The sequence below is a fragment of the Rhincodon typus genome, chromosome 5 (assembly GCF_021869965.1).
Source record: "Rhincodon typus isolate 14 chromosome 5, sRhiTyp1.1, whole genome shotgun sequence".
NCBI classification, from domain to species: Eukaryota; Metazoa; Chordata; class Chondrichthyes; order Orectolobiformes; family Rhincodontidae; genus Rhincodon; species Rhincodon typus.
In genome coordinates this window covers 86982683-87002250 of record NC_063336.1, presented here as the reverse complement: position 1 = coordinate 87002250, position 19568 = coordinate 86982683, and the positions used below count along the sequence as shown (strand labels likewise).

General features: G+C 39.5%; 1 protein-coding gene across 1 annotated transcript in view; it reads left to right on the top strand.

Moving 5' to 3' along the window:
* The window catches only part of LOC109926987 (pecanex-like protein 2), a 166917-nt gene that overhangs the window by 122321 nt on the left and 25028 nt on the right, over positions 1 to 19568 (top strand). The window contains 4 exon segments of the mRNA XM_048597091.1: positions 1699 to 1914; positions 8172 to 8428; positions 15165 to 15398; positions 17592 to 17695. Of these exon segments, the coding sequence (XP_048453048.1) occupies positions 1699 to 1914; positions 8172 to 8428; positions 15165 to 15398; positions 17592 to 17695 (811 nt within the window).

The following is a 19568-nucleotide window of genomic DNA, read 5'->3' as shown; positions in this document are numbered from 1 at the left end:
CCAGGTATAGATAGGGATTTCCTTTTTTTAATAGAGGATATTTAATGAAAAAACTGAAAGTTCAGAATGTGTGACATTAAATTTTTATATACAGTAGCCGTGACAGAAGCAGAGCTTCATGAGTAATTGTTAGTGAAAGTGACAGTGTTTATTTCTTCCACTCTTCTGAGGTGGAGTGTTAATTTGCTAAAGGCGACACTTCTGCCCCTTCTAGGGACGAAGTACTGCCTTAGGAATTTGCTGGCCAATCTGATTGACCAACCACTGTGTGGTCCCAGCATTGCCAGTTTCAGACATTGCTGGGACTACAGCCAGTCTCCAAAGAAATGAGCTGGTGGAGGCTGGACTGAAAGTAATTCCAGCCTATTGGCAAGGCCTTGATGGCAGTCCCAAATGCAAAGAAAGAATGAGGAATTGGAGCAGTTGGATTATAGAGGCCGTGACTTTGGGGGTGTCCATCTGATGGATACAAGCGATGCCCTACAAAGGAGGTCCCCACTCTCTTGCTCAACACCAATTTGTTCAGCTAAAGTGACTGGGCTGCCCGCATGGCATGGATCTTCCCCTACTGTGGGTAAAATTGCAGTGATAGTGGGTTGATGCCATGAACTGGCGATTTAGTTGGCCACTTAATTATCTCAGTAGGTCCAATGATGGGTATGGAGCCCAGTACCTCCACTGCTCCCTATGATAGGGGAGACAGGTTAGGGAGGGTGAGTAAGCAGCAGGCAGGCTGTGTACTATGAATCTGTAGTTGGGGGACCATATTCTAATCTTAGACTCTGCGCATAGTTTTATTTCTCCATATGATAAAAAAAGTTACAAGAATGATACCAGAACTGAAAGGTTATACTTACCAGAAATGACTGAACAGGTTACATCTGCTTACTCCCAAAAAAGGAAGGTAGAGGAGCCAGCTGATAGGGTAAGCACAGAGAAAATGTTTCTGCTTCTGCAGGAGACTGAAATTAAACTTACAGTAATGAGGTAGTCACTAATAAATTCAATAGGGAATTCATGAGAAATGCCTTTACCAAGAGAGTGATAGAAATGTGAAATTTGCTTTGACATGTGTTTGAGGTAAATAGTATAGATACATTCAAGGGACACTGGAGAAGTACATGAGGGAGAGAGGAATAAAAGTTATGATGATAGGAAGAAAGGACGTAAGGTGTACAAAGGCTCAAAAACAAAGTTGCTGGAAAAGCTCAGCAGGTCTGGCAGTTCTAAGGAAGGGTCACCAGACCCGAAACGTTAACTCTGTTTTCTCCTTCACAGATGATACCAGACCTGCTGAGCTTTTCCAGCAACTTTGTTTTTTGTTCCTGATTTACAGCATGCGCAGTTCTTTCAGTTTTTATTTAGAGTACAAAGGCTCGTTGGAGCATCAACACCAGCATGGAGTAATTGGGCTAAATGGCTAATTTCTGAGATGCCTGTTCCTAAGAAAATATTTTATGTGGATTTTAAGGTAAAATGTTGGTGAAAATAACAGTCTCATCACTTCCAGAGTTCCTGCTGTCCAGTTATACCGGCCACTGCACTGAGTGGATGAGTTGTCCTTGCACAAACTTTACCCAGTAATAAGCATCAGAGACATTGTTCAACACGGTTACAACATGGTTCAGTGATGTTGTTTATTCTATTTAAAACCCCAGCTTGAAAGTTAATTCTTCCATTTCGTGTTTGAACATCCAGGGGCTGACGATAACAACTTAAACTCCATCTTCTACGAGCACATGATGAGATCATTGCAGCAGAGCTTGTGTGGTGACTTGATCCTGGGTCGCTGGGGAAGCTACAGCACGGGTGACTGCTTCATCTTGGCCTCGGATTACCTCAATGCCCTAGTTCATTTGGTAGAGATTGGCAACGGCCTTGTAACTTTTCAGCTCAGAGGACTTGAATTCAGAGGTGAGCTCCATCAGTCTTTGTAAAATCAGAGTTGGGTATAAAGGTAATTTTAAGACGTGTTGACAAGTGCAGCAGACTTGGGAGGAATAGACAACTTAATAGAAATCAAGAGATAACAAGGTGTAGAGCTGGATGAACACAGCAGGCCAAGCAGCATCAGAGGAGCAGGAAAGCTGACGTTTCGGGTCGAGACCCATAATAGAAATCAGTTGCTTTGATATGAGTTTTACGACTGGTGAGGAGGGATTAATTGGCTCCCTACTTTTCAAACTTCTTGGCTGACACAACAAAGATTAAATGTTCTTTTTGGTATGAGGCTATGCATCACTCTAATTAAAATTTATTTAACTAGTTCACCAGAAACAAGTAAGGAGATAATTTCAAAGTTTGCTTGAGTGAGAGGAGGAGCAATTTTATTACTTGCTAACCCTGATAAAAATAATGAAGACATAACATTAAACAAACAAATACAAGTACAATCTTAAAAATGGGCAGTATTCAATATAAACAGAAAAGGAATGTGTTTTATAGTCTTTTGGGTCTTCCTGAGGTGCCAGGTTTTAACCTGTTGGTTAGGCATGTTCTGTATCTACAACAGCCATGAATGTTGCAGATATTATCCCTAATCTGGTCTTGTAATTCACCTTGCTGTGCACAAATTGTTTGTAGTATTTCTTACATTCCAGTAGAATTCACTAGAATTCAAACTTAGTTGTTAAGCACTTTGGTATGTCCTGAAGGTACGATAGGCTCAATCTAAATGCACTTCTTTAATGTCTTTAAATAAACATTCAGTTATTTTTGTGGATGACTATATTTTGAATTATGGTAACATTCTGTAGACATCTGTACTAGCAGCCATAACAAATCCCATGCTACTACCTTCAAACTGTCATTGAGGCTGCGTTGCCTTTGGTTTAATTATTGCATTGCGTTTTAATGATAAATTACATGATTTCAATGCTGCTGAATTGAGAGGTAAGTCATGGATGTTTTCATGCCATATTTTATTCTGAGTTTCCATATTTAATTATTTTTCATTACATTTTTTCTGATACTGAGGCAGCACAGATTAATAGAGAACAAGCTTAAATGTTCTAATTTGGTACCTACATTAAATAGTCCTCACTGTTGGATATTAGCGTTTGAACATTTGTTATCTTATTCATTTATGGTTTTGCAAGAGTATTAGGAATAAAAATTAATGTAAAGATACAAGAAGTAATGGAATAGTTCTAAAACAGATTTGTGTGGTATTGTGAATACTTTAGCATTTAAGTGTATCTGTGATTAACAATTTCAGATAAGTTACTTCAGACAAGACTGAAAACGTTAGCTTGCTCTCTCTCCATGGATGCTGTCTGACCCACTGTGATCTCCAGCATTTGTTGTTTTCAGCATTTACCACCTCTTTCTGCATGTAGTACTGGGTGAGGTTGTTTGAGGTTGTTTGCTGCAACCATTCCCCCTTTTTCTTTACTTTGCCTTGGACCTATTTAGTGATAGAGGATATACTATCATAGATTATCTACAGAAGAGTCACTGGTCTTAGACAACGAGAAGATTTATTGCATAACAGCAGTGAGTGCCACTACATTTGGTCAGGCATAATTACTAGGATGTTATAGAACTGGTACAGATACGTCTGCTCCCTTTGAGGAGGTTGCAGTAGTACTCCTTGTCTCCACCCACAGTATGTGTGACAACAGTGGAATGGGTGGAGCTAACATAACATGAATATTAACCACGCCAGAACCAAAATACAAAAAATACAATACTAGATGCACATTGGAAAGACTGGGAGTCAATCTAAATGCATCGCTGATGTGTATAGCTGGTGATATGCATTATACTGCCTGGGAGAGAATGCTCCCCAGTCATCACTGGGGAGATGATGGTTGACCTGCTGCAGCAAGCATTGGTAGTGAATCATGCCCTCAAGACTGTATTTAGGATGACACAAATACAGGCACCGATACAAATGATTTGAATTTGTGGTGACTGATTAATGTAGTTATTTCAGTGAATGCAGTTGGCATTGACATAAATCTGTACACACTGATGAGAATATGAATATGAATTCAGGCACAATAGTATTCAAATTGCTCACAGTGACAATGTCAAGAGCAGTAGATGCTTCAGAATTGAGCGAACAGCAATAGGCTATCAAAACTACTTTACTGGTCAAGAAGCTTTTAAACGCTGTAGAAACAATCTGGATTCAATCAAACAAAATAGTTTTTGTCATAGAAACCATTACATAAAAAGAAAAAAAATCCCATTTATACGAGTTACAAGAAATACTTGCAGTAACCTAGGGCAATGAAATAGAGAGGACTGATAATTATTTAATGATGACTGTTTGGGAGAGGACCTGGGAAACACTGACAGAGATGATAAGTGCCTTATTCCTGTGTGTGTAATTTCTACTAAATGGAGTTGTCATCGTTTGAGAAACATCATATGTGACACTTTGAGAGACCATTATAAAACATCAAACATGTGGCATGAGAATTTTGTGTACTTCGCTTAATGCTCATTCATCCCATTTACAGTTTGTGGGATCTTGCTGATATTGAATTATGTATTTGCCAATGTTCCAAGTAATTCACAAGTAATTAATAAATGTAAGCACTTCTGGATTTTTTTGAGAAGATGATAAGATGTTACATCAATGAAATTGTAATTTTAAATGTTAGATTGCAATAAATTTTAGAAATTTGCTCCACTCTTAACTAGAATCTCGAATTACACTGTGACAAGTAACATAATATAGAAAGTAGAAACAGGAGTAGGCCATTTAGCCCTTTAAGCCTGCTGTGCCATCCAGTATGATCATGGCTGAACATCCTACTCAGAATTTTGTCCCCTTATTCTTTGATCACTTTAGCCGTGAGAACCATATCTGTCTCCTTCCTAAACTAAAATCAATGTTCAATGCTCAACTGCTTTCTATGGCAGAGAATTCCACAGACTCATCATGCTCTGGCTGAAGAAATTTCTCCTCATCTTGGTCCTAAATGGTCCATCCTTGAGACTGTGACCTCTGATTATAGACTCCCCAGTTATCAGGAACATCCTTCTGCGTTTATCCAGTCTAGTCCTGTTAGAATTTTATAGGTTTCTTTGAGATCCCTCCTCCTTTTTCTATGATCCAACAACCAAAGTCTTACTTGATCCACTATTTTTTCATATATCAGTCCCACCATCCCAGGAATCAATCTGCTAAGTCTTTGTTATACTCCCTTCATTGCCAGAACATCTTTCCTGAGATAAAGAGGCCAAAACTGCACATCCTAATCCAGGTGTGGTCTCACCAAGGCTCTGTACGATTGCAGCACTGATCCCTGAAGGACCCCACTAGGCACTGACAGCCACTCAGAAAATGACCAGTTTATTCCTAGGCTTTGTTTCCTGTCCACCAGCCAGTTCTTTATCCAGTATGCTACCCCCAATTCCAGACACTTTAATTTTACATGCTAATCTCTTAAGTGGGACCTCTGAAAGTCCAAGTAAACCACATCCACTGGTTCCCCCTTGTCAATTCTACTAGTTATATACTTGAAGAATTTCAGTAGATTTATCAAGCATGACTTCCTTTCTCTAAATCCATGTTGATGCTATCTAATCCTGTCACTGTTTTCCAAGTGCTCTGGTCTTAAATTTGTTATTATTAACATAATTATTAATAAATACATAAACTGAAAATACGTGGTGCATATAATATGACATCTTGTAAGATTTACTTACAAGAAATTTACAATATGGGTGTCACAGTGGCTTAGTGGTTAGCACTGCTGTCTCACAGCGCCAGGGACTTGGGTGACTGTGCAAACTCCACACAGACAGTTGGCTTGTGTGTGTGTGGGTTTCCTCTGGGTGCACTGGTTTCCTCCAACAGTCAAAAGATATGACGGTTATGTGGATTGGCCATGCTAAATGGTCCATAGTGTCTAGGGATATGTAGGTAGATTGGCCATGATAAAAATGTGGGGTTATGGAGTTGGGATGGGGGAACTGGGTTTGGCTGGGATGCTGTTCGGAGGGTCAGTGCAGACTCGGTGGGCCAAATGGCCTCTTTTCATAGTGTAGTGATTCTATGATTCTCTATATATGTACATTACTGCCAATGACCGCTAACCAAACCCTCAGATTACTCAGGGATATATTAAATTTTAGTTGCAACATAAAAAAGAGACATTCAGTCAAAAGTTGACCGCAGATGTAAATTCAGTGGCTGCCTGGAGAGGGAGAACCTAGAATGTCATACCTGACAAGGTTTCAAAGAAGTTTCAGAGAGAAAAGATGCACTATAAAGTAAATCTGAGATCTCCATGTAATATCTTAGACTTCGAACATGATGGTTTTAAAAAAAAAAAACAGCTTTCTGGGCAAGAGACATAATTTCATTTTCCCCCTTTCAAGAATATACAGCAACAGGAAATAAAATTGAGCTTCTACCCTTATCTGTGTGCATTAGTGATCTGACATCCTGGTGTATGGACTAGTGTGTTGTGAGGGTCGTAGCTCTAAGAACACCCATTTTAATATCTGCGCACCACAGGTAAAGAAAAGGGAAAAGACTGTCTCACTGTATGTGACAGTGATCTTTTTATTCAATCTACAAAGCCAAGAGTTTCAAAATTGATTGTTCAATTACCCATGTCAATGCTGCCAGTAACATTCATGCAACGGTCGCAATGTTTAACCATCTGCTGTTCACTAGCAATTCAAAAACTTGTGTGTACTTTTTAAACTTCAACATTTTTGGAAAAAAAACAGAAATTGCTGGAGAAACTCAGCAGGCCTGGCTGCATCTTGGGAAGAAAATAGAGTTAACATTTCAAGTCTTCTTCAAAATTGTTTTTAGTAGCTTAGAAAAAGTGGCATTTGTGCTAAAGCCAAGGTTTTGGGGCAGGGCATTGGATGGAGAGAGATGAGCAGGTGGGTGGAGACGGAGCCCAGAGAGAGAAAGAGAGAAATATGAACGGGATAGGTAAACAAAGAGATTACTGATATTAGGCCAGGACAGAAGAAAAGCTGAATAAGTGATAATAAGAGCTAAGAGGGAGAAAATGGATTAACTGTGCTGAATGCAACCCATATAATGTGATAATAGGCCTGGGAGTACATAGGAATCGTTAACTGTGCTAAAAGCAACATATTCTATAACAAGACTGGGTTTGGGGGTGGGGAAAAAACATAAAAGGCTCTAAAGTTATTGAACTTGGTATCGTAGAGGCTGCAGGATCCCCAATCGGAAAATGAGATGTTGTTCTTCAACAACTGGGTGGGTGAATAACCAAGGGGAACCACCTCTCCTCACCTGGCAGCTTAAGCTTTGAGATATCCTGTTCGGAGCTATAACAAATTGGGGAAACTGGCCTGGGAATTGGTTCGTAACAATTACAACAATGACTAAAAGTGCTTAATTGATTGTAAAGTGTTTAGAATATCTTGTGGTCATTAAAATGCAAAACAAATTCAAGTCATTCTTTTAAATTTCATAGTGCAAATCATGGAGTGCAAATGAATGGTATATATTTTATGCTTTTTTTTGTGCATGTGTGTGCGTAGCTTCCGTAGCATGCAGAATAAACACAAGTGGTGGTCACCATTAACAGGATGTATCCAGCCAAGAAGGTATGCTGCCTATCACAAATATATTTTGTGGCAAACGAATTTCAGTGCCAATGTGATGCTTGGACATAGGCCCTACTTCATAAAAACTGGCTGATCCTGTCAAACAGAATATTCCTTTGGCTGTTCGCAACAAGCTGACTAACCAAACGGCCCATGCCTTGCAAAACTGAAAACACAGTAGATGTGACTCTGTGATTGGACAGCCTTTTCTAAATAGTTCTAAGTATGCTAATAATCATGCTGACCACAAAATTTAAGGTTATCAATTTATTTTGCAGTATGGTGCATTTGTATTAAGAGACGCAGTTTTGTACTTTGCAGACAGAAAGAACACAAACACATTACGCCTATTTCAGCTCAGCACGACAGGTGACAGCCATTCTCTGGTTCATTTGTTGGTCAATGTGCCTGATTTAAATTTAAATTAAGCTTGACAGTTAACTGTTAGTCATCAGCTAACTGGTGTACTCTCCATGGCAACACCGTTATTAGTCAGAATTCATTTTCCAACATCTGTTCTCATGCAAAATAAAATGATTGTTTTCGTTCAACATTGGTATTTCTTGTGAATTGTCCTTACGAGTGTAAGACAAAAAGGTTTGTTTTTTTTTCAGGTACATATTGCCATCAGAGGGAAGTTGAAGCAATAACAGAGGGTGTTGAGGATGATGAGGGCTGCTGCTGTTGCTGTGAACCAGGACATTTGCCTCACATGTTGTCATTCAATGCAGCTTTCATCCAGCGCTGGCTGGCCTGGGAAGTTACATCATCTCAATATGTACTGGAAGGCTACAGCATCAGTGACAACAATGCAGCATGTATGTTGCAGATGTTTGACCTCAGAAAGATGCTTATCACCTATTATGTAAAGGTAGTAGTATGCCAGTAAGTTTCTAATATGCTATTTTGTTTCATAAATAGGTCTATTTGTCTCCACCTCCTACGTTTTTTTTAAAGCTGTGTTCCACCTACAGGCTGTCAGCACTGCCAGCTATAATAAAGCAACAAGAAACAGACTCCAATCCAGCCATTTTTGGACAATAACTGGGAGACAGAGAAAGTGAGATGAAGTCAGATTTGGGTTTATACATATTTAGTGGTATCCCATCTAAAGCTCACTAGAAATTCCTGTGGTGACTGTGTCTATACTGACAGTGGTGTTGCCAAGCCTTCAGGAATTAAGAATTAACCTTCAGGAAACAGCTGCAAGCAAAGCCGAAGAATAAATTCATAGGATCTTTACAATGGAGTGGTTATGTGTAACGCCAGAATGGCCAATGCACATGTGTGCAGATTTGGCCCATAATGTCAACAGGTTATGACACAACAGGCCTGAAGAATCGTTTGTGCCAGTGCCAATTACATCCTGTGTGCACTCGCATCATTGGTGCTACTCAAGGAGTCCAGGGAAGTGAAGAGTGGTTCCCTGGCGCGAGCAGTAACAAAGGCCAGGAGTTGGATTTGGGGGGAAGGCCTGTACTGGAAGCCAGCCTCTTTTTTCACACTGGGGGTGACAGGAAGGATGCACTAAGATTGGGAGGCCACAGACTGTGTAGAAGAGGGTGACAGGGCTGCTTGTTGTCCTTTGAGAATGTCCTCAGCCTTCCTTCTGTTCCATGTAGAGGTGGAGCTATTAGGATACTTCACCATGTTAAAAAATGAGCTTTTTAAAAAATTCAAATCAAACACTTTTGTTTGATAGTTATTAAATATTGGAGATGGAGAAGAAGTCTCTTTGACTAGCGACTTAAGAATCATCCAATTGGGAAACAAATAGACCATTAATTTTCTGACTGATCATGAGAAAGCGGGGCTTTATGAGGATGTATGTGTCCAGTAATCATTGGTGGGATTGTTTGGGGATGGCAGGAGCACCTAGAGGATGAGTGTTTGGAGAGGCAGTTTAATAATGGTAATGTGGCTAGATTAATAATCCAGAGGCCCAGGTTTATGCTCTGGGGACATGGATTTGAATCTCACCATGGCAGCTGTTGACAGTTGAATTCAATTTATCCCCCTAACAGTGACTACGTAATAGGATAGAGTATGAAGAAAGAAATAATGCAAGCTTGTCAGAAGCAGGGTGATAATCATGGGAGATTTTAATCTACATACAGATGGGCAAAGGTAGCCTAAATGATAAAACTCCAAAACAAAAACAGAAACTGCTGGAAAGTCTCAGCAGATCTGGCAGAATTTGTGGAGACAAATCAGTTAATGTTTCTGGTCCAGTGACCCTTCTTCAGAAACTTTGTGTGTAGCCTAAAAGATGGACTATTTTCGCAAGAGCTTCTTGCAACAGCACCTTATGGAGCCAACTAAACAGCAGACTATTTAGGCCTGATATTATGCAATGAGATAGGATTAATTAATGAAGGCGCCCCTAGGTAGCAGCGATCATAATTTGATTGAATTTTACAATTAGTTTGAGGGTGGGAAGCGTGTACAAGACAAGAGTTTTAAACTTCCATAAGGGTAATTATGAGGGCATGAAACAGAGCAAGCTAAAGTGAACTGGCAAAATAGGTTAAGGGATCCGTAAATGGTGATACAGTGGCAGAAATGTAAGGGGATATTTCAGTGTGCACGGCATAGTTACATTCCAATGAGAGAAAAATTCCAAAGGGAGGACCAACATCAGTGGTTAACTAAAAAGAGTTAAAGATGGTATCAAACTGAAAGGAAAAATATATAATTGCACAAAGTTCAGAAGATTGGACAGAAAGAAAAGCGAAGAATGACTACCAGATTAACAAGGAAGGGAAAAATAAATTATGACAGAAATCTAAGCTACAAATATAGATAATGGTAAGAATCTCTATATAATTTTTTTTTAAAGTTAACAATAGGGTTTTGGTCCTATAGAAAGTGAGTCTGAGGAATGATGAGAAGGCAGGTAAATTGAAAAGGCATTTACAAAACATTATCCCAGATTCAGCTGTAAATCCAGAAATGGAAGTGAGGGAGAAACTCAAAATTACAATGCACAGAGAAAAGGTACTAAGTACATTGTCAGTTATAGTCTGTCAAGTCCCTGGGCCTTGATGGATTTTAACCTAGGATGTTAGGTTAGTGAAGCAGTGATGTGTTGATTTTAATTTTCCAGACTCCTCTAGATTCAGGGAAGGTTCCTCTAGATTGGATTCCTTTAAATAGTGAAAATAACTTCTTATTCAAAAGGCTGCATTTGGTGCCACTACAACTGCAGAAGGTGCACTTAAAGCCCTTGCAGTGCAATGCCTCGGGAGTGGGAGATGAGATGCGATTCCTCCAGCTTTTGCTGAGGCTCACTGGAACACTGCAGCAGGCCCAAGATAGAAACATTGCACAGAGATCATAATGGTGCATTGAAGTAAACAACTGGAAGCTGGGAATCATTTTTACAAAGAGAATGTAGGTGTTCTGCAAAGCAGTCGCCCAGTCTGCATTTTGTCTCCTCATTGTAGAGGAGATCGCATTGTGAGCAGCTAATACAGTAGACTAGATTTAATGAAGTGCAGGTAAATCGCTGCTTTACCTAAAAAGTGTGTCTGGCGCTTGGATAGCGAGGAGGGAGGAAGTAAATGGGCAAGTGTTGAACCTTTTGCAATTCCACAGGGAGGCGCTATGAGGAAGTGTTGGGAATGAAGGAGGAGTGGACCTGGAGGGAACAGTCCATGCAAATTGCTGATAAGGGAAGAGAGGGGAATATGTGCCTGGTCATGGTATCCTGCTGGAAATAGTGGAAAAGGCAGTTTATGGTCCTTTGGATGTGGAGGCTGGTAGGTGGAAAGGATCCTATTATTGCGTGGTAAAGAGGAGGAGGACTGAAAGCAGATGTGCAGGAAATGGGTCAGACATGGCTAAAGCTCTTGTCAACCATGGTAGTAGGGAAACCTTGGTGGAGGAAAAAAGATGGACATTTCTGATGTCACTCTGCAGAAGGCAGCATCATCAGACAGTTGTGATAGAGACAGAGAAACTGGGAGAATGGAATGGAGTCCCTATAGAAAGTACAGTCTACACAACTGTGGGAGTCAGTGAGTTTATAGTGGATATCGGAGGCTGGCTTATCCCTAGAAATGAAAACAGAGATGTCAAGGAAGGGAAGAGAGGAGACAGAGATGGACCAGTTGAAGGTGCAAGCAGGGTGGAAATTGGAAGTGAAGTTGATAACTTTTTTCAATTCCAAATGAGGAGAGAAACAGCACCAATGATGGCTTCAATGTGCCGTACTAGAGAAATAGTTGTGGGGTTGGACCCAAATGGGATTGGAACAAGCAGAGTTCCATGTAACCTACAAACAGGTATGTTATTCTACCTGAGATAGCAGGAACTGTAGATGCTGGAGAATCTGAGATAACAAGGTGTAGAGCTGGATGAACACAGAAGGCCAAGCAGCATCAGAGGAGCAGGAAGGCTGACATTTTGGAACTAGACCCTTCTTCAGAAATTCTTCAGAAGTTCCTTGTATAGCTATAGCAAAACCTCCCTACATTTATAAGCTATTCCTTTTGAAATAAATGATAACAGTCCATTTTCTCTTCTCTATTACCTGCAGAACTTGTATGCTAGTGTTTTTTTTATTCATGCACAAGGATTCCTAAATCCCTCTGTGCTGTAGCTTTCTGCAGGCTTTCTCCATTTAAATAATATTTAGCTCTTCTCCTCTTCCTGCTAAAATGTATAACATCACATTTTCTCATATGATATTCCATCTGCCAATTTTTTGCCCACTACCTATATCCCTCTGCAGACTGCGTCATCCTCATCACTCGTCTTTCCACTTATTTTTGTGTCATCTGCAAACTTGGCTATAGTAAGTTCACTTTCCTCATTCAAGCCATTTATAAATATTAAAAATAATTTTTACCGTAGCACTGATCCCGGTGGCACTCCACTAATTGGAAGCTGCCATTCTGATAAGGTCCCCTCATTCCAACTCGGTCTTTTATTAGTTCACCAATCCTTTACCCATGTTGATATGCTACTTCCAACACTATGGAATCTTATTAAGGAGCCTAATGTGCTGTACCTTATCAAATGCCTCCTGAAGATCCAAATATATGACATCCACTGCTTCTGCTTAAGTATCATGTTTGTCACCTCCTCAAAGAATTCTAGTAAATTTGTCAGGCGTGATATCCCCATCATGAGCCATGCTGGCTCCACTTTATCATAAATTGCATTCTAAATGCCGTGCTATTACATCCTTTGTAATAGACTTTAATATTTTTCCAATTACAGATGTTAAGCTAACTACCTTGTCTTTACCTTTTTCTTGACTCCTTCCCTTTTGAAATAAAGGTGCTACATTGGCAGTTTTCCAATCTTGTAGAACATTTCCATATTGTAAGCATTCTTGGAGAGTTAATAGCAATGCATCCAATCTCTCTATAACGACTTCCTTTAATGTCCTAAGATGAGTCCAGTCAGGTCTAGGGGATTCATTGGTCTTTCAGCCCATTAGTTATCCTAGCACTTTTTCTCTAGTGGTAGTCATTATATTTGTTTCTTCTCCTTTTGCCCTTGATTATTTAGTAATTTTGGAACACGAATAGTATCTTCAACTTTGAAAATTGATCCAAAATATTCATTCAACTCTTCTGGTTCCTATTATTATTTCTCCAACCTCATTCTCTCCGGGATCTATATTCACTTTGGTGTATGTCTTCCTTTTTTTTAAAAAGAAGCTGACTGCCTTATATTACTTCAGAGATAGTAGGAACTGCAGATGCTGGAGAATCTGAGATAACAAGGTGTAGAGCTGGATGAACACAGCAGGCCAAGCAGCATCAGAGGAGCAGGAAGGCTGACGTTTTGGGCCTAGACCCTATGCCAACCAGTTATCCTAAATTAATCTAGTTCACATATGCCAGCATTTGACCCATACCCTTCCAAGCCCTTGCTATTCATGTACCCATCCGGATGCCTTTTAAATGTTGTAATTGTACCAGCCTCCACCACTTCCTCTGGCAGCTCATTCCATACACACACAAACCTCTGCGTGAAAAAGTTGTCCCTTAGGTCACTTTTCAATCATTCCCCTCTCACCTTAAACCCATGCCATCTAGTTTTGGACTCCCCTGCCCCAGGGAAAAGACCTTGGCCATTCACCCTATTCCTGCCCCTCATGATTTTATAAAATTCTATAAGGTCACCTTCAGCCTCCGATGCTCCAGGGAAAATAGCCCCAGCCTATTCAGCCTCTCCCTATAGCTCAAATCCTCCAACCCTGGCAACATTCTTGTAAATCTTTTCTGAACCTTTTCAAGTTTCACAACATCCTTCCTATAGCAAAAAATGGTCACTGTTTCCGAGGGGATCTTTTACTCTGATATTATTTATCAAACCTGCCTCATTACGCATCACCAGATCCAAAACAGCCTGATCCCTAAAGAGTAAACACTCTTCAGGGAAATGCAGAAACTCACTGAACTTCCTGAAATTATCAGGTCCCTTCAATATAGTTTAAGCGGTGCTTTTGTACTTGATACCAAATAGGGATGTGTTCAATGCAAGAAAGACTTGCAAATATACAAAGCCTTTCACAATCTTAGACCCTCCAAAAGTGCCTTATAACTAATGGAATACTTTTATTTTGAAGTGTAATCACTGTTGCTCACAACAAAATCCCATAAACAGCAATATGATACCAACTAGAGGGCAGATAAAACCTCTTTTGGTATTTCTTCTGAAAAATGACACCTCCAACAGTACAGAACTCCCACAGTACTGTACCCCAATTTCACTTTAGATTTTATGCTCGAGTCTCTGGAGTGGAGCTTAAACCCATGACCATTTGACCCAGAGGTGAAACATAACCATTCACTTAGCCATGCCTGGCATCATTAATGTGAAACCCAAGAGCAGGAGTGATTAACATAGGTCACATGAGATCTTGTTAGTGAGTAACTGTGACTGAAATGTGTGACTATGTTATCCTCCATGTAGCTTCAACCAATCAGAATGAAACATGGTTGCAGAAAACAAATGTATGGGCATAATAAGCAAGTGACTAGTGACAGTAAACCCAGGACACAGGTGGTTGATTAATTAAGACAGAAGTATCAGATAAAGTGGAGGAGCCTCTCAAATTTCAAAAATGATTTGGAAGCAGTTGAATTTTGTGTCATGGAATAATGAAAATGACACGTACGGGTAGACAACTTTACATTGAGTTATTTGTGCCCTGAACTGTAATTAAATCTGACAGAATGAGAACCTTTTACACTTTTTGAGTCTAAGCCCCATACTCTGAATAAACTTCCTACACCGTTTCCCCTTAAAAACCCACATCCTCCTTTCCTAACATCTCCTCCTTTGATTTGTACTCCCTTTCCCTTGTGTCCCTGTAAAGCACCTTTGGGTGACTCTATTTTAAAATTTCTCTACAAATGCATATAGTCATTACCAAAGCAATTTCCTTCCTTAAAACAAATGTTTTAAGAAGTGTATTTCATGTTTCAGCATTAAACAATGGATAAATGTGGCATTCAAGTCATTTTTTTTTCAATGTATTCTGTGAATTATTATCAATGAAATTGTACTGGAATCAGTTAGTATTAATATGCACATCTGTTACAACAGTGAGATGAGATTGTGTATTAACAAATTTCTCTTGGCAGAGCATAATATATTACTTGATTTGTTCTCCAAAACTGGAAGACTGGTTACGCAATGAATCCATACAGGAAGCTCTGCATCTGTGCACAGCGTGGAATTATGTTGATAGGGACCCAGGAGTTTTTAATGTGAACATTGATGAAGACTATGATCATTGTCTCAAGGGAATCTCAAGAGCCAGCTTCTGTAATGCTTATTTAGAATGGATTCAACACTGCACCGGTAAAAGGACAAAGGTACACAATTAAATTGTATTTCTCAATTCACCCTTCTATAATTTCATTCCTAGTCATTCTGTTCATTTCCCATTATTTCACTATAGAATTCCATGGAATGTACAAAATAGAAACAGCCATTTGGCTCAAATAGTATATGGCAGTGCTGCAGCTTCTTCTCACCTTTCTTAATCTCACTCCTTTGTTTATTTCTCCCTCAGCACTAATATGTTCCACACGTTCATCACTTTCTGAGCAAAAAAGCTTCTCCTGAATTCCAGATTGAATTATTTGTGAATATCTTATATTTATGACCTCTAGTTTTGGATGCCCACACAAATGGAAACATCTTCTCTAAGTCTGCACTGTCATAATTTTGAAGACCTCTACTAGGTCACCCTTCAGTTTTTTCTTTTCTAGACACAAGAGCCCAGCTTTTCAGACCATCTTTATAGTTATTAATAAAATGTCTTTATTAGAGGTCCTAGGAGAGTTACATTTACTACCTGATTTTAAAAGTCCTCTTCTCTTCCCCCAATGATACACTCAATGAATGGCAGGACACTGGGAGCTCAGAGGAACAAATGGATGTCGGGGTGCTCGTCCACAGGTCCCTGATGGTGGCAAGACTAGTTAAGAAGGCATATGGGAACTTCCCTTTATCAGTCATGGCATTGATTACAAGAACAGGGGATTTTCATTGAAGTTGTACGAAATTTTGTTTTGACCACAGTGGGAGTGCTGCTTGCAGTTCTGTTCACCGCACTACAAGAAGGATGTGATTGCACTGGAAAGGGTACAGAGGTGATTACCAGGATATTGCCTGGGATGGAGCTTTTTAGCTATGAGGAGAGGCTGGATAGGCTTGGGTTATTTCCTTCAGAGCAGAGAAGGCAGAGGGGATACCTGAGTGGGGTGTTTAAGATTATGAGGGGCATGGACAGGGTGGATAGGAAGCAACTGTGTTCCCCTTAGTTGAAGGGTCAGTAATGAAGGGGAATAATTTTAAGGTGAAGGGCAGAAGGTGTAGAGTGAATTTGAGGAAAACGTTTTCACCCAGAGGGTCATGGGAATCTGGAATGCATGACCTGGGAGGGTATTAAAGGCAGGAAACATAATCTTTAAAAAGTATGTGGATGAGAAATGTCATAACATTCATGGCTATGGGCCAAGTGCTAAAAAATGACGTTAGTGTAGATCAGTCAGCACAGACTCAAAGGGCCAAAGGGCCTCTTTGCTGAATGTCTTTCTAATGATAACAGTGCTACAAGGATTAAATTATCAAGATAGACAGTGTGATTAGAATCATATTCTCCAGAGTATAAAAGATTAAAAGATGACCTAATTGAGATATTGAAGATAATTCAGGGATTTGATACGGAAATTGCAGGGGAACTATATTCCCTACTGGGGAAATCTTAAAGTTAGATCTCGGCCATTTGGAGTGATGCCATAAAGACCTTCTTCACATTCAGGGTAGTAAGAACTTTTGAGCTCCACTTCCCACAAAAACAAGTTGATTATTCTAGAGGTCACCTGAAAATTTCAAAAATAAGGCTGATAGATTTTTTTTGGGCATGAAGGGGTTAGGGAACCAAGGCAGAGAAATGGACTGAAGATACAGATCAGAATGGCAGACAGGCTGGTAATACTCAGCAGGTCAGAAAGCATCTGTAGAGAGAAGTAGAGGTAATGTTAATCCTTCATTTGAAGTCTTCATTATGACTTGAAATGATAACTCTGTTTCCTTTCTGTGATGCTGTCTGATCTGCTGAGTCTTTGCGGCATTTTCTGTTTTTATTTAGATTTTCCAGCATTTGCATTATGCTGCCTTTGTAAAAGCTATCAATTTAGTTTTACTTCCCTGCTGTTTTCCTACAGCCCTGCAAATTGCTTCTTTTCAAGTATATATCCAATTTCATTTTAAATTTTTTTCTTGAATCTGTTTTCTTCAACCCAGTGCATTCTAGACTACCAACTCACTGCATGGAAAAGATTCTCCCCATCCAAACCTTGGTTCTTTTGTCAATTATTGTAAATCTTATGTCGACTTAGAATTTAGTTATATACTTAAAAAGGAAAATTTTCAGAGTTATGCTTTTGGAAGGAGTAATGGCCCTCATCAGTGCTGCACAGTTTGTGTCTAAGTTGTGGTGCCAAATGTACAGGTTATGAATTGCATGTAATGCTGCCCCATTCTGTGTTGCGTTACAGCCTGTGAGAAGTGATGGGGATTCTCCACTCGTAACCCTTTGTTTCAGCCTTTCTATTTTTGGCAGAAGAGCTTTGGGAACCGCAACGCATAACATGTCCATCAGGTAATCTACCATGGTTTTAGCCAATTCAATGGTAAAACAGTATATAATCACAAAATCACAGAAATATTAAAGGCAAATGTAGGCCATTCACACCATTGTGTCTATACCAGCTGTCCAAATGAGAACTTTATTTATGTTACAAATAAGAACCGTGTTACAGGCAATGAGGCTCTGTGGTACCAGATAGGAATTTTAAGCTGAATGTAGTTTTTACAATGGAACAGTTCCATTTCATGCCCAATCCCCATCAGACTTATTCGTAAATGCAGGTCAGTATACAATGATATGCATGATACCATGTCCCCACCTAATGACATTTTAACCATATCCCCTCAAATTCACTCCCTCTTAGACTCAGCTTGCTTCTCGTGCTACAGGGGTGTCTGAAGTTTAGTGTTTTTTTTATTTTAATGGGGTTTTACAGCTTTGCATTAGAGCAAGTGGTTAACAGTTTAACACATTAGAAACAAAGTGTAGAAAAGAAAAAAAGATGATTTTGCTTAGCCTCCCTGACACAGGCAGGTACAAAGACTGAACCATCTAGAAGATCAGGCAATGTGTGCAGGTTCAGTCAAAACTAAAAGATAATAATATAGCAGTTTCCCAAAAGTCAGAGCTAGGATAAATGTTGTGAGTGGCTTATAAGGAAATCCAAAAAAGAAAACTGCTGGAAATTGAGGATATGGAGAGCCCAAACCTGTTTGTTTACTCTGAAAGCATTTACAAGTAAGTGAGAAGAAAGCTCCAGAAACCAATTATAGCCATGCCAAGTGAAGAAGAAACTTCGAAAGTGGGTTCAAGGTGCCCCTTCACTAGGGTTGGAGTATCTGTAAGATTGCTGTTGAGGGTACCAAGAGTTGAATCTTTGTTTCTACTATTTGTAATAAAACTGTTAAAAATATATTTTGGATAGTGTAAATTAGTTCATGGTTTTCTCCCTTTTATGTGTAATAATCTTTGTTCTCATGTTTCAAGTAAATTGTCAGCCTCATGTGAAAATGTGCAGTGACTGGCCACCAGGGTAAACAAATAGCAAAATAAAACTGAAGCCCTATCAAGACAAGTTTTACTCTGTGATCTGACATGTCCTGTATTACCCATCAGCTGGGTTCCTAACACTAGGATAGGGATTGAAACATACTATTTGGATGGTAGTCTAACTGTGCATTTAATCTAATCATGAATGTTGACAAAGTTTCTGCCTAACTGTTAGCCTTGGAAATGAATTCCACAGCCTCAATTTTCTTTGTAAAGATGTTTCCATTGTCTTCTATACTGGGCCCATGATTTACAGGAAACAGTCTTCTATATCTATCTATCCTCTCCAATTCTTTCAAAGTTTAAAAACCTTCTACAATATATATTGTATGTTGTTCGAATGAAAGAAGCTGCAATTTGTTTTTTTTTTAATTGTATTTCCCGATACCATACACCAGCCTAATGAAATTGTACTGTTCCCTGTGTAAAGCCTCAAAATAGTTCCCACTGTATGAAGTTAAATACTGTACATTGTACTCAAATGGAAATCTTATGAAGTCAGTGTTCTAATGACAACACAAATTTTGCTGATGACACCCAGGATGGTAAAGACAAAGCTACTTGTGTAAAGATTACTATCAGAGATTTGGAACAAATAAATGGATGGGTTAAAGGAATATCAGACGGACTTTAAAGTTGCCATAAATGTACTTACAAAAACTAAAAATCACAGTGGCTCAGTGGTTAGCACTGCTGCCTCACAGCGCCAGGAACCTGAGTTTGATTCCAGCCTCGGGCGACTGTGCAAACTCCACACAGACATTCTCCCTGTGTCTGCATGGGTTTCCTCCGGGTGCTCCGGTTTCCTCCCACAGTCCAAAGAAGTGCAGGTTAG